Source organism: Galleria mellonella, unplaced genomic scaffold (assembly GCF_026898425.1).
Source record: "Galleria mellonella isolate WM207_F2 unplaced genomic scaffold, CSIRO_AGI_GalMel_v1 utg87, whole genome shotgun sequence".
Classification (NCBI taxonomy): domain Eukaryota; kingdom Metazoa; phylum Arthropoda; class Insecta; order Lepidoptera; family Pyralidae; genus Galleria; species Galleria mellonella.
The window spans coordinates 2,546,737-2,562,238 of NW_026442166.1; the positions used below are offsets into that span (position 1 = coordinate 2,546,737).

At 37.0% G+C, this 15,502-nt stretch overlaps 1 protein-coding gene across 1 annotated transcript in view; it reads left to right on the forward strand.

Annotated features, from left to right (window-relative positions):
* Window positions 1–15,502, forward strand: part of LOC113509447 (pikachurin-like) — a 110,425-nt gene that overhangs the window by 41,379 nt on the left and 53,544 nt on the right. The window contains exon 5 of the mRNA XM_052902118.1: window positions 14,224–14,425. Within this exon, the coding sequence (XP_052758078.1) occupies window positions 14,224–14,425 (202 nt within the window). The remainder of the gene's footprint in view (window positions 1–14,223; window positions 14,426–15,502) is intronic.

Consider the following 15,502-nt stretch of genomic DNA (forward strand, 5'->3'; position numbering starts at 1 on the left):
AATTGTAGTACGATATATTTCATGTATAGTTCTAGAAATAATGTATATGGTAAAACAACGTTTACCGAGTCAGCTAGTATATATATATGTCATAAAAAAAAGTCATTAAAAAGTCCATACATGATCGATTAACAAAATGCATATTTGTCATTCAAGTAATCGTTTGGTGTGTAATAGGCTTTGTTCATTCAGTGATTTTTAATTACAATTTTAAACTTATTAAAAGGTATAACCAAAATATCCTTCGGTATCTTATTATAATATTTAATGCCAATTGCCATAAAACATTACATTATGGGAAGGGTGAATGAATAATCAGCTATTGGAGTGAAAATTAATATATAACTTGGTCATAATAATGAATTGGATTGTAGGCGGAATATTCTATCAACATTATACTCGCAAATGTGAAAGTTTATAAAGATATTTGGATGCTTGTGTGTTTGTTACTCAATCACGCTTAAACGGCAGAACGCATTTGAATATAATTTAGTACATTGGTAGGTTATTTATTTATTTATTGTACACACAATTTTTTTTTATACAACTTAGAATGGCAAACAAGCTAACGGCCCACCTGATGGAAAGTGGTAACCGTCGCCTATAGACATGAGCAGTACCATGGACGTAACAGAGTATACTGTTTCGCCCATGTTACACCCCATGCGTTTCCATTCCTGAGGACTCAGGTGTTATTCCTGTGTACCCTGTAAATTCATGCCATATCCCACCCTTCAAACCGTAACACAGCCAAATTATACATAAAAATATGACAGAGGTAATCAAATGTACAAAGACGAGCTTAACTCTAAAAGATTTCCCTTCCAGCAAAGTGGAAAGGAGCACCAATGTCAGCAGGTAGAATATATTTTAACATAGAATACTTTATATGTGTATTGACTTGGTAATAAATGACAAAGACTTGTTTAATAATTATTGGTTTAATTATAGAGACCGACATTAGTATAAATGGTGGCGACATATCATGAGAGAGGACGCGACAATAGTGATGCGCCATTCCATTAGTGATGTGACCTTAACTACTTAAATCTATATTCATAATAATATACTAACTAGTTTTTACATGCGACTTCGTCCGCGTGATCAAAATTTGTATATTTACTGGGATAAAAAGTAGTCTATAACTATCTCTATTCCATATAGTACGTGTATTAAGTTTTATAGTAATTGGGGAAGCTGTCAACACGCTATAAGGCAATGAACAAACAAATAAATTCACTTTTATATTTATAATGTTAGTAATACAGTTGAATACGTGCAGGCAAAGTCTTTTAACATTATAAATGCGAAAATTTGTTAGTATAGATGGATGTTTGTTAGTCTTTCACGCAAAAATTACTGATCGGATTTGAATGAAATTTATTACACGTATAGGATATGTCTTTACTTATTAACTAATTAAGGATTTTATTTAAAAAAACTCTAAGAAATTAACTTTTTTGAGTAAAAATAATAAAACAAGGGTTCTCACTGTACACTGCAAACTAAACAAGCATATTGCCCAACTAGGCTTATGCCTAAAAAGTGTTTGCAGATTTTGTCCCAATGAGAAAGAAACGCCGCAGCACTGAATGTGTGGCTGTAGCCCACTCATACATAAACGATATACCTCCTTTGGAAAACACACTTCATATCCTGAGGAGATAAAAAACATCACTACAAAAAACATCTTAAAATTCGTATCTTTTATAGGAATTAGCAGCGAACTTTAAAAAAGGCGAGCACAAAACATCATGGAAAGTTCGCATTGTCAAAGGTTATTTTGCCTGATAAAACTCGTATTTCAATAATAATAATAATGATTCATGCGAGCGAAGCCGCGGGATAGAGCTAGTAAGATACTCAAAACCTCCTTTTAAAAGTCGCATAAAAATATTCAGCCCTACAAAACAGTTTATCACGATGATCAAGTTACTGATAATCTTCATTTCAACTGCCGATCGTTCAACCGCCTCATAATGTAATAACTGTCATCAAAAAGCTGTAAACAGCTATCATATTAATTTTAACCTTATTTTACCTGTACACAGAAGCGAAAATTAAGTGCCGTGACACAATATAGGCTAGGAGTGGTGATACACTGAAGTGGGTACACGAAATCGAGTAATATTCAACGCTGCTGCAGAGACAGGCAGGGAGGGATTCAAGGGACGTTAGACGGGGCGCGTGGGTTGTGCACAAGTTACTCTGTACACGTAAAAATTTAAAAAAATATATAATTGCTTCAACAAAGAATTATGATTTCAATCGTGAACGTACACGTACTTAAAATGAAAGGTTTTCTAGATATGGAACATTTTATCCTGTTATTTAATATTATAATTGTGAAAGTTTGTAAGCCTTGATGATTGTTTATTACTCTATTATGCAATAATTACTGAACGGATTTTACTAAAATTTAGTACATGGATAATTTATATTCTAACTTTGCACATGGACTATTTTATGTACTGATTCATCCTGGCCAAATATGCGGGAAATAACTAGTTAAAAATATAACTCATAAAACTTTAATTGTTCTGCAAGAAAAAAATGCCAGTTTCATCTTCACAAAATAAGTACCTATTGAACCAACACTATAGAAAAATAAAACTATTAAAAATAATTCATAAAAAATTTATATTCTTTATTGCACTTGTAAATTACATTGTTAATGCATTTATAAATGTTGTGAGCAAGGGTGAACTTATCTCTGACAGAGATCTCTTCCAGTCAACCCAATGCAGTTAGAAAACATGTTGTTAGCGGGTAGCTGAAGTGCTACAACTATTAATATTTAGAGTACATAAACAAATATACAGTTAAATAATACAATACAGTTAAAAAATAGTTCATTTGCTGAATATATGGCCGTACTTGTACTTATTATTTGCAACGATTATACGAGAAATAATGTGTTAATTCATACAGGGGAGGGACAGTAATAATAATAATAATTTTTATTTCAGACTTTTTGGTCCATTAAATATTTATTAGTAACAATATTCTTAAAAACTAATGTTAGTAAATTTACATACACAATACACATACACACACATACACACATACAATATATTAAGTAGTATACAGATAATCACCGCTACACAATTCCATTGGAAATGGCGCAGCAGCGATTAACGTACACACAGTCCAGCCTGCTTGCTATCATACTACAGTAACCTCCTTTAAAAAAGATATGCCCTGAATTAATATTTTATTTAACGAACTAGTTTTTTGTCCATTACTTTGTACATATGAATTTCAGAAGTAAGAAAATCGATAAAGTGTCAAAATAAAACACACCAGATTTTAAACTAAACTTCTAGAAACACAACTGTGAATATTTTATCCAGTTTGGTGCAATAGTTTTTGTGTGATACCGGAATAAACATACATACACTCATGAGTGAAAGAGTATAATCTGTTATGGTACTGCTTATGTCTATAAGCGACGGTTATTACTTTCTATCAGGGCGGCTGTCAGCTTGTTTGCCATTCTAAGTAGCATAAAAAAACATACAGATAGATAAACTAACAAAATTTCTAAAAAAAAAAACATTGTTTTGTCTTATTAAAACCCTTCGTATTAACATTTTTACGTTCAAATACAGTTTTAATATACCTATTAGTAGTACAACACACCTTATCAAAAGAAATATAAATAGGTAATATTTTAGTAACATATACAAAATATATACATATATATATCAAGGAAACATCTGTATGTAAATGTACACATTATGTTAATACGTGCTTATCGACTCTGAATACATATTCCTTCTACTCTTTGTCCGCGTTGTTTTATAAAACAACTTATCTGTTAACCAATTCCCTTGACAAAAATGCGCCTTTATCTTCAACCAGCAGACAGAAATGCTATCGTTAAACTTAGAAAAAAACAAAAATAAATCTTATATAATGAATAATTTTTCATTTCTTAAAGCGCATCCGAAATTCAAAATAATTACGTTAATAAAAATGTTCGCGAACATAATCCCTGATGGGGTAGTCAGAATGATTAGTTGAGTGATGTGGTTGTGTTGAACGTAATACTTGATATATTCACATTTACATATTAATTATAATAATTTATTGAGTTAGTTATACAAGAAAATATATAAGGGCACACTGAATGCGTTTAAAATACAAATACTGGGAAGAATCTGATGGTCAAGCAGATGGCAAATCACGTTTACTATAAAAGCAGCAGGGGAATGAATCGTTTGAACGTGTCGATATAAAAATAAGTAGTTTGAGATAGTTCAAAGTGGTTCAGTCATGAGGAAAGAAGGTTCGACGTAAAATAAAAATGGAAGGATGCAGATATCAGAAAACGCATATAAGGATACAGAAGAGTTAAATAGGTCAGTAACGATTAAATAGTTGTATTTAATAGATTGTGTACTTTAAACAGAAATAAAGTTACTTTCCAATATTTGAATAATACATAGTTTTTGATGTAGGATATTATTATGAGACATTAGTATCTGGTGTATTTTGCTTTGTTTCCGTAATCACCTCATTCAATATTCTAGAGATGAAAAGAATCTTTTATAATACATAACATTTTCTGTATTCCACTAAATGGAGAAATAATACGTGAAAATCAAAATATAGAAATAGTATTTTTCGATAATTTTATGGGCATGTTTTGGTTTACCGAAAACTTTACATTTATATGTATCTAAAAATGTTAGCCTGACTTATCTACCTTATATTGCTAACACCATTTTCAACAATGTATTTAAACAGTTCCGTGGAAACTGCCAGCGAAGCGATTTAAAGCAACCGTTTCTTGATGGGATCGTAACTGTAGATCGTAAGATCACTCCTGACAATGGCCGTAAACTTGCTATCAGAACATCACCATTACATTTTAGAATTCTTTAGACAATCGTCGAAAAGTGGAACACTTATGATTTACTTTTATTTCTTTTATTTATACTTTATTGCTGACAGAAATTGCATTGTTATACATTATTTTGGACAAAAATGTACAACAAGTGAGCTTAACTCTATAAGAGTTTTTTTTTAACAAACTCAGAAAAGAAAGGAGCATTAATCACCAAAGGGTAGTGTGCGCGCATTAAAAAAAAAAAAGAGAACGGTGGAGTTTCTACTTATAAATTGTGCTTACTGAAATTTTCTTTTTTTTTTACAACACAGGGGGCAAACGAGCATGTGGTTTATTTGATGGTAAGTGACTACCGCCGCCCATGATCACCCACAATACCAAAGATATTACAGGTGTGCTGCCGGCCTTTTAAAAAGGAATATGCTCTTGTTTTGAAGTTTTATGATATCGTATCGGTTCAGAAATAGTGCTGCTGGAAGTTGATTTCAAAGAGTGTTTGTGCGTGGAAGAAAGTACCTTGAAAAAAGAACGGTGGAAGACCGCCACTCGTTCAGATATGTAGTTGGGAGGAATCTTTAGTTTATGGCGGGTTGTATGCTTACTGAAATACATACTAACTAATAATACTTAAATATACTTACATTTAAAGTACATAAATATTTATATAGAATATTAAATATATATACATATTATATATATATATGTATATATATTTAATATTCTATATATAATATATATATTATACTTACATATACATAATATTTACATATACATACACAAACAATAGCTTTATGTGGAATGAAAATGCTTTTTTAATTTGATGTTGACGATATTCAGTGATTGGTTTTCACGAATGTGTACTGAAAGAGAGTATCACAATCTTTTGTCATAGCTGATTTTTCAATACATATGTCCTTTTGTTAAACGATCATAATTTTTGTTTTATATTCAACATTTTATAAGAAATCGTAAAATAGGTGACTCTCTCAAATAGCTGTATAAATACAACAGTAATTTCAAAGGTTTCCATTTCCTATGCATTCATTCATGCTTAAACGTTTTTATTAAAAAATATTTCTTGGAGTTCATTGAAATAATTTTATCGAGAATATTTATAAAAATAAAAATAGAAAGTGTCCCCCTTTTAAATTGATGTCAGTGCTATTAGATAGTATTGACATCACTTTAGTTTGTAGACATAAATTTGTATTCTTTGTAAATAAAAATCTCAAAACAAAGCAATAAGCGCTAACGCTCCACTTCAGTCTAGCAAAACATAATTATAATAGTTATATAAAAAATAAAATTGTCGAAAAATTACAGAAAAAAATCTCGAACTATTAAAATCTTCTTAAAGGTGTCTAAAACTTGAATGAATTAAATTAGTAACAACCCGGGGACCTTAATCCGACCCTGGGGACGCGTCCTCTTAATTATAACAAAGACGCGGCGTTTACAATGAAAGTACTTGGAACAAGCGTTTGTCACGACCCATGCCTCTTGAAACCTTCGGTTATACTGGCTTATACGCCGATTTTAAGAATTTTCTTGTATCCGCGGAAAATTTTAAATCTAGGCAGGTTGATAGAATTTTTAAGACAAAGAAATTTATTATGAAAGACGAATCGATAGACCGGCATCAAAGCGGTCTTATAAGGATACCGTTTTCCTCATGAAGTATGGAACTCTAAAAAGGTAGACAGGTACTTCTTAAACAATCGATCCCGAGTAAAACAACTATGTACGTTAAACATTTACTTTTGAAACCTCCAATCATTTTGTGAAAGCGAAAGCTGTCGAGTGACATACAGTTTCGCTTACGAAGTATCTATTCAAGTGGAGACACGAGTGTATCAAATAAATCCCAGATACATTTGAAAGCTTGCTTTGATACAAGACGTGCGAGTGACGTGCGAATATAAAGTGATTTTAACGTATAAACGTTTCATACAAACTGGAGATTTGTTGTAGAAATACTTCATCATCACCATCACATCAGCCTTTAACTGTCCACCGCTAAACATAAGCTTCCCTCTTGGGGGGTTTTGCCAGTAGTTGCCACGCTTGGCAGACGGATTGGAACCCGCAGTTAGGCTTTAGAGATGTTTAAGACAGGTGCTACTGCCCATTCATCAATTGCAATGGATTACAGTAATGAACGACGTAATGTTTCATAGATATCTATCTATCTATCTATTTAAGAGCTGCGCTCTTGTCGGTGGAGCTCTTGCCAATCACTACGATTTTGAGCGAGTCTCATCACCTCTTGATACGACACGACACCAACTCTTTCCTTGATCTGATGTAACTATGTTTCGGTCTCCATCTCCCCCTCCTTCCTTCTATCTTACATTCTATTATAATGTTCATAAGTTCGTCGTGTCGTATCAAGTGTCCCAACATTTTTCCCCTTCTGTCCTCAATAGTTCTAAAATTTTTGTCTTTTTTCCTTATATTAGATTGAAAATATTTGAATTTAGAATCCAAAATAATATGTCAACAAGTAGATATTGCTTTACAACAAACATAATTATAATGTGAACAAACAAACAAACAAACAAACAGCAGCTATAATTGTCGCCAAATTAATACGGGAGTTAATCTTTTCGATTGAAAACTAAACATCAAAATTACTTTAGAATCGATAATTATAACCTTGAATTACACTTTGTTCCATGCATAACTTAACTATGGTATCAACTTTCTTTTTCGTGAAAACATTCAAGAGAAAAGTGCATTTTTTATTTAAAGGCCGACAACATACTTGAAGTTTCTCCGATATTGAGGGTGCCTATGGGCTACGGTGGCCGTGTGATCCCAGTATACAATGAACCACACTTCCCTTTCTGTGGGTATCGTAATAGGTGAATTAAGGAGGGCGAGGGATAGGCAGCAGCGTCCCTCTTAAAACATCTCCAAAGCTTAACTACGGTAGCCAATCCGCCTGCCAAGCGTGGCAACTATAGAAAAAAATCCTTCCAAGAGGGAAGCTTATGTTCAGCAGTGGATAGTTAGAGGCTGATATGATGATGATGATGGGCTACAATAATCACTTACCATCAGTGGAGTCGCATGCTGGTTTGCCCTCTATGTTATATAAAACTCTTCTTTCAGAAGTCGTTTAAAAACTCAGACGAATTAAGAATCTCTTACTTTGAGTTTACATCGATAAAAATAGCTTATCTATACGTAATAACGCACTTGGCCTTTATAATAAATTATTCTGTGAAATTCATTATTAATTCTGTGTCTAAGAATCATGAAATTTGTCGCAATTATTATAATGGGAAATATTTGGGAGCATCACGGTAGAGTAACGAATGTAATGCTTAATAGGGCTTAATAATTGCTCAGAAGATGTTTACCAACAAGCATAAAATATACGGAAATATCTGCCAGTATTTATATACATTTATCTGTGTGGTAGGAAAATATTGCGTAACAGAGTGATATCTTTGCCTATTGTGAAGCAATTTTGATCATTATTGAACGAAATTGATACTGAATTGGCGAAAATATTGCGTAGCACATATTTTATATAATGATTACTAATATTACAATATAAACAGAGCTTGTATTTATGCAAAAGAGAGTTATACGCGCTATGGTAAGGATACTGCCATGGAAATCATGCAGGCCATACTTCCTTCAACTTTGCATATTAACTACTCCAGGTTTATATCTATTTGTAGTACTCATGCATTTCAAGAAAGATTTTGGAAAACTGAAATAGAATAATGTAGAAAACTGGTGCGAGAAGGAGACGTGACTTTAAAGGAAATATACTCCCTAGTTTTGGAGTAGTTGAGCATTGCCCACGTTATCCGGCCATAAAGGTATACAACAAGTTGCTTATAGAATTAAGAGACAATGGAAGTATTTCGTTATGTTAAAAGCAAACTGATATCTTGGTTAATAAAAAAAGAATATTTATAAATGTGAAAATTTCAAATAGTTATTTTTCCTCTTTATTATTATGTAATGTATCTTTTGTATTTGTAGTAACTGTAACCCGTGGCTTTACCTGCGTGAGTATGTGTTAAGTCAGGACATAACCTACCCATTTGTATGAAATTTGGTATACAAATTTCATTCAAATCCTTTCAATAGGTTTTGCATGAAAGTTGAACAAACATCCGTCCATTGGGGGGAAAGGGATCGTTAGTAATGGAGACTGAGAATCCTATTGCTAGCAATATACCCAACCAGGTCGACCTTCTCGGGGTTTTTCCTGGCAACTATCATGGTTAATTCCTGATGAATTCATCATGATGGGCTAACTGGCCTGTTTTCATTCTCATCTATCACCCTTCACTGGTGCTCCGGCAGCGTATCCCGTTAGCGCAGGCGGGGTTACCATACCATTTTCACCCATCAAAAAAACATCCATCCATTTATCCGTTGGTACTAATTTTCGCATTAATAATAGGATTAAATTCAAATATAATAATGTGCAAGCTTTAATTTTAATAAAATATCTAGAGATCTCAATTTAGATTTCTTTAATTTTAAAATAGAATTCGCAAGACATATGCTAAGTCGACAGTTCTTTGATAGTTCATCTTTGAGCGTGTGATTTCAACTTTTTATTGTACACAACTGCCTATCCTTAATTAATAATTTATTTATTTATTCATTCTGATTCGATACATATAGCACGATTCAAGTATACACATAGATCTTACACAATGTGATGGCTTAACAACTCGAACATATTAAATCTTAAGATCAGACCAGAAAAATAAAGAAAGTACACTAGTTATTCTGTGAAACAAATAAATTAAAATAGCCACCCAGCAATGTTAGTATGTGTACTAATATAATGTTGATACTCTAAGTTCAATTTAGTTAATTGTAAGTATTAGCTGTGTTGATGTGGCAATGGGCTGGTCACATAGCTCGAAGCACCGACAACTGATGGGGGAAAAAAGGTTCTTGAGTGGAGAACTCGTACGGGTAAACGCAATATAGAACGACCCCCCACTAGATGGAGTGACGACTTGAAATGCACTGCAAGGAGTCAGTAGATGTAGGTGGCTCAGGACCGTTCTTTATGGCAGTCTATGGGAGAGGCTTATGTCCAGCTGTGGAAGGATAATGGCTAAAATGAATGAATGAAATGATTAGCAATGTCATGTGCATTAGTTAAATCATGTTTTTATTTGTGAAAACCTGTAATTGGCTTTCTGTCTTTAAAGTTTCTTTTTTATTATAAAATTCTCTAGCTGTTGGTATTTCTTTAATAGAAAATAAAATAAATTAAAAATAATTTGTAAGATTAATTGATATAAATATGAAAACGATATGCATTTGTTATGTCTTAACCATTCGTTACGAAATTTGGTAAACAGGTATTAAATTGGGTGGAGAAGAGTTTAGGCTTCCAAGTATACCCTGTTGAAGCGAACTAAATCGCGAGAAAAATAATGAATATTTAATAATATACCCGAAAAAATTATAAATATAAAAACACTGACAAAATTTAAGAACACACTGTACAAATGGCTTTTGGAGAAATGTTATTACTCAATTAAGGACTTGTTGGACTAAAGAATAATTCTACTTTATAAGCGCATAAATAATATTTTGTTAACAGTATTTGGAAAGAAGTTACCATGAATATTAAAATTTTGCATGCCATTGTTTTGGCAAAACACGCCTGTTCCTAACATATTATTGCTAACATCTGTATACCGTGTTTTTCAGCAAATAAATTATATTATTATTATTATATTATTATTATATTATTATATTATTATTATTATTATATTATTATTATATTATTATTTTTTAAATTTCACTAAAATTCTCATCTCCCCTCTTAAGGAGAGGAGATGGCAACTAACCCCCGGCAGAAGCACAGTCGGCCGGGGTTCAGGGCCCCAGGGAGAGAAACCGGCGTACAATGCGGGCAGAATCTAAGAGCATCGGAATCCCAACCGTCTGAGATGTTGTTCCAGACTGGTTGGGATAAGACCGTTCACCGACATAACGATTGGGATGATTTCGGTAGATGTCACCCCCACATTTCGGTCACCTCGTGAGCCAGGTCGAGATATTTTCTCTTCTTCTCGGTTTCGGCTTTCACGAGGTTCTCGTCATGCGGTATGGTGACATCCACCAAAAACACCCTCGAGAGTGCCCGATCCATCACCACGATATCAGGTTTGTTCGCAAGAACGGTTCTGTCCGTGATGATGGATCGGTCCCAGTAGAGCCTTACGCTGTCGCTTTCGAGGACCGGCTGGGGCTCGTACTTATAGTACGGCAACCTCTCATTAGGCCGTACTTCAGAGCTAGCTCTTGATGGAGTATTTTGGCTACCTGGTTGTGTCTGTGCAAGTACTCAGTGTTGGCAAGATGAACAACCCGAAGCACATGTCTGAGTGACTCTCCGGGATGGCGACATGCCCGACAGATGTCCTCAGTGCCATCCTTCAGAATGTGCTTTCGGTAATTGTTCGTCTTAACCACCTGATCCTGTATTGCACAGACAAAACCCTCGGTCTCTCCGAAGAGATCACCGAACTGTAGCCAGTGCACGGAGGTCTTCGTGTTTACGTCTTCCTTCCGTGCAACTCCTTCTCTTTCCATACGGCCTCCCGCTGAGAGGTACCCAAAACTTCGGGTTTTCGCCAGTCCTCTTTAGCCAGAGAAAGAGGGGTGAATCCTTTGTCACATTCTATGACCTCTCTATGCAAACCCTCGTCTATTTTCTCCAGAAAATATGTCCTGAGGCTGTCAACCTCGCGGTTGTGCATGGTCTTAACACTTAACAAGCTTCGACCACCAGCCTTCCGCGGGATATACAGCCTCATGACTGACGATGATGCATTTGGAGGGTCATAGTTGCGGACTTTCCGATCCAGGGCTTCGAGATCGGTTTGAGACCATCTGAGCACGCCAAAAGTGTAAAGGAGTACGGGTATGACCCAGCCGTTATAAGCTCGGATTTTATTGGAGCCCGACAAAGAACTTTTCAGTACTCTTGTAAGGCGCGCAAAAAATTCCTCGCGGACTGACTGTTTCATATCCGTTTCCTTCACACCGATGTTTTGTGACATGCCCAGATACCGGTAGAGAGGGTTTTAATATTAGGGATCTGTTCCCTTCAGTTTGAACCCGTCCCCTCTGCACATGGAGGACTGCGCACTTGTCTATTGCGCCATCCTAATAGAGCTGCTATAATCGTTTACGATATTTAGCAGCTCCGTCAGGCGTTCGACGCTCGGAGCTAGCAGTTTCAAGTCATCCATGTACAGAAGGTGAGACACTCGTGTACCTCCTCTCCGATACTGAAATCCAGTCCCCGAATTCTCCAGTAAAGTACTGAGTGGATTCAGGGACAGGCAAAACCAAAGTGGACTCAAACAATCGCCCTGGAATATTCCCTCTTTATCTCTATACGGTCAGCGGTATCCGTCAATCGCTCGCCCTGGATAGTCAGGATCGTCGTCCACTGCCCCATGCATGCCTCCAAGAACACTCGAACTGTACCGTCGATCTTGTACAGCTCGAGTATCCTCCGGAGCCATGAATGGGGCACGGAATCGAACGCCTTTTTATAATCTATCCAGGCGGCGGAGAAATTCCGACGGTTCCGCTTGACCACGTGGCCAGCGACAGCATCAATGAGGAGCTCCTTCGATCCGCGGCTACCGCCCCTGCATCCGTTCTGAGCGCTAGATAGGATCTTATTCTCTTACACATGACGAGAGATCTTAGCGCTCAGAACGGATGTTAACGTCTTATATATTGTCGTAAGACAAGTGATGGGGCGATATTTAGATGGATCCGCGGTATCGTCCGTCTTAGGAGCTAAATGAGTGATCCCGGTTGTAAGGAAGTTCGGGAGCGTCCTGTTTTCGAGGGCACTCTGGAATTGCACGGCTAAGGTCGCATGGCTGGCCGAGAACGCCTTTAACCAGTAGTGCTGCAATCCGTCGATCCCCGGACTTTTCCAGTTCGGAGCCCGACGGATCGCGGCAACCACGTCTTCCTCCGTAATGGCAATGGCGTTCATCGGCGTTATTCGAGCACATGCTTCCTCAACATTCATGTTCCACAGGTTCAGACCACAGCTGTCTCCAGAAGGCGACGAAATTGGCTGTTTCGGGTCTTTGTCCTGTGGGCTGTAGTTTTGGGCGCTCCAAGTTCCTATAAAACTTCCGTTGATCACTCATAAAGAGGCGATTCTGTTGATACCTCTCAACCCTCTCAGAGTACCGTCGGAGTCGCTTCCCCCATGCAGCGATCTTCTGCTTCAGTTCATCTATGCGCTCCGTAAGTTTGTGCTTCCGGCTGGAACAGACGTACATGTCCCAGCAAAGGCCTCTTTTACGGAGCGCATAATTCTCGGGCGTGTGTTGCCCTCCCTGAAGCAGAGCAGTCTACCAATGAGGACTCTGGCCTGGGCGATCCGTCTTTCAATCCTTCTTTTCCAGGCTGGTTTCATATTATCCCTTTGGATATTACGTCCAGCCCGGGGCATTTTTGCGCCGGTATATCGGCATACTGCCAACGCAGCGCCAAACAGGATTGAACTCGTCTCTCCCAGGTCACCGCTGCCCTCAAGGTACTGAGGCAGCAGTCCATTTGTGGCCTCAATGGCATCCCGCGTCGCCACATTTAGATATATCCGGGAAGCTTCGGTCTCTCTTCGAGGGGAGTTCTTCGGATCTCTAGAATCGCCTCGTCTAGTATGCTCCTCATATGCTCTATATCCTGGGAAGTTGTTCCGTCCGCATCCGCTTCTGAAAGCGTTTCGGCAACCACCTCTACGCTAGGTAGCACGTCTGAGATGGGTTGCTCTACGGTCGCGGAGTTTGCTTCTATTCACTTCGCAATCGTTCGAGTTCGGTCGCGCTAAACATACCAGAGCGCTGTATGTACCGAACTCTGTCGGCTAGGTTCTGTTCCGAGACGGTTAGATCCGGTAAAAGACGCAGAAACTCGCGGTGCATTACTGCGCGGTATCCTGTTCTGCCTGTTTCTGTCCCTGTAGCCCTGAAGAACGCACGCATGAGGTCCTCATTCATGGCTCTTGTCCACCTCATGCGATTGACGGCCCTGCCGGCGCCAAGCCAGCTGATGTCGATGGCGAGGGGTCGGACCGGCCAGGTGGTGGGGCCGGTCGGCTGGCTCGCATTCTGCCGCGCCTACCGCCAGTTGTACCCTATACTGTCTCCATTATAATTATTCACCATCTTTATTTTTGCCATTGCCCCTTTAGCCGCGTAGGTTTTATTTATACGCGTGACCGCCTTCCACGTGAGCTAGATGGTGAGCTCGGACGCGGGGTTGGACTTTGGAAGGCATATATTATTATTATTATTATATTATTATTATTATAATAAATATTGTTCTAGATCTGAAAGTTTCTACGCCCCGTTTCTCCGGCGCGTCGTGGCTGGCGTTGCGCGCGTTGCGAGGCGCTTATAAACGCGTGCGTCTACGGATGAGGGTGCGACCTGAGCGTGCGCGCGGCGTCCTCCTCCTCACTGGTGAACACGACGACCTGTCTGGGGATTACCTGGCGCTGATCCTGAGGAACGGTCATGTGGAGCTGCGGTGAGTTGGCTGAAACTATACACATATATGTAATCCCAGCTAGATAGATACATTGTTACAATTATTGTAGGATTCTGTTTTTTCTTTTTTGCAAATAAAATACAGCCTATGTTATTTGCTGATAAGATTTTTTATACCACTGAGGCAGCAAACCAACATACAGCCCACTTGACAATAAGCAGTTGCCATAGCTTCTGGACACCAGCAATATCTTTTTACCCCTGTTTTAAAGAACCCCATGTTGTACTATCTTGGAAAAACCTCGATAAGGAACTCTTTCCATAGCCTGAGCATTCGTGGGCTGAAAATTATTGATTTCACGACCAGCTGACCGGCTTTTATTTTCATTTATGATTTCTCACTGGTGTTCCGCTAGCGTATACTGATAGCATAGACGGGGTTACCATTCCATTGTCACCTATTAAAAAAGTACCTCTCATACGGTACTAAAACTGATTGCGGTAACAAAACTTTTTTTAAAGATATGTCCAGCCACAGATAATATTATAACAGCGTATACATCCAGCTGTAAAGTTGTTACTACAGATAATTTTTTCCATCGTTTTTAATTTTCTTTGAGAAATATGTACAGTTTCACCTGTTTTTTTTTTTATTACATTTTAAAGATCTTCACGAATCCTTCCGTTACAATTAATTTGCAATGTTAGAATTATACAAACAAACAAACAAACAAAATAAAAAAAAAACAAAATAGAAGTTTACAAACATTAAATAAGTACTTTTCAATATTCCTGATTAATAATTAAAAAAGGCAGTGAACTAAAATATTAATTTTCATATTCTGCCTCCTTTTATATATTCCTATTTGTAGTACGCTTTTAAAGCAAATTTTACCTGGTAAGGATGCAAAAAGTACTTTAAAAAAAGCTTTTAAAACACGTACGCCCGCATATTGTACGTTTCATACAAATGAACTTCATTTCTCGAACATTGTTACATAAAAAAGAAATAACACACACGCTTTGCAGCTATTAATTTTAATTTTCGATTCTCCAATGCTTTGAAAATATATGAACACATATATATACCTATATGAATCGAACAGTTTAGTCCGTT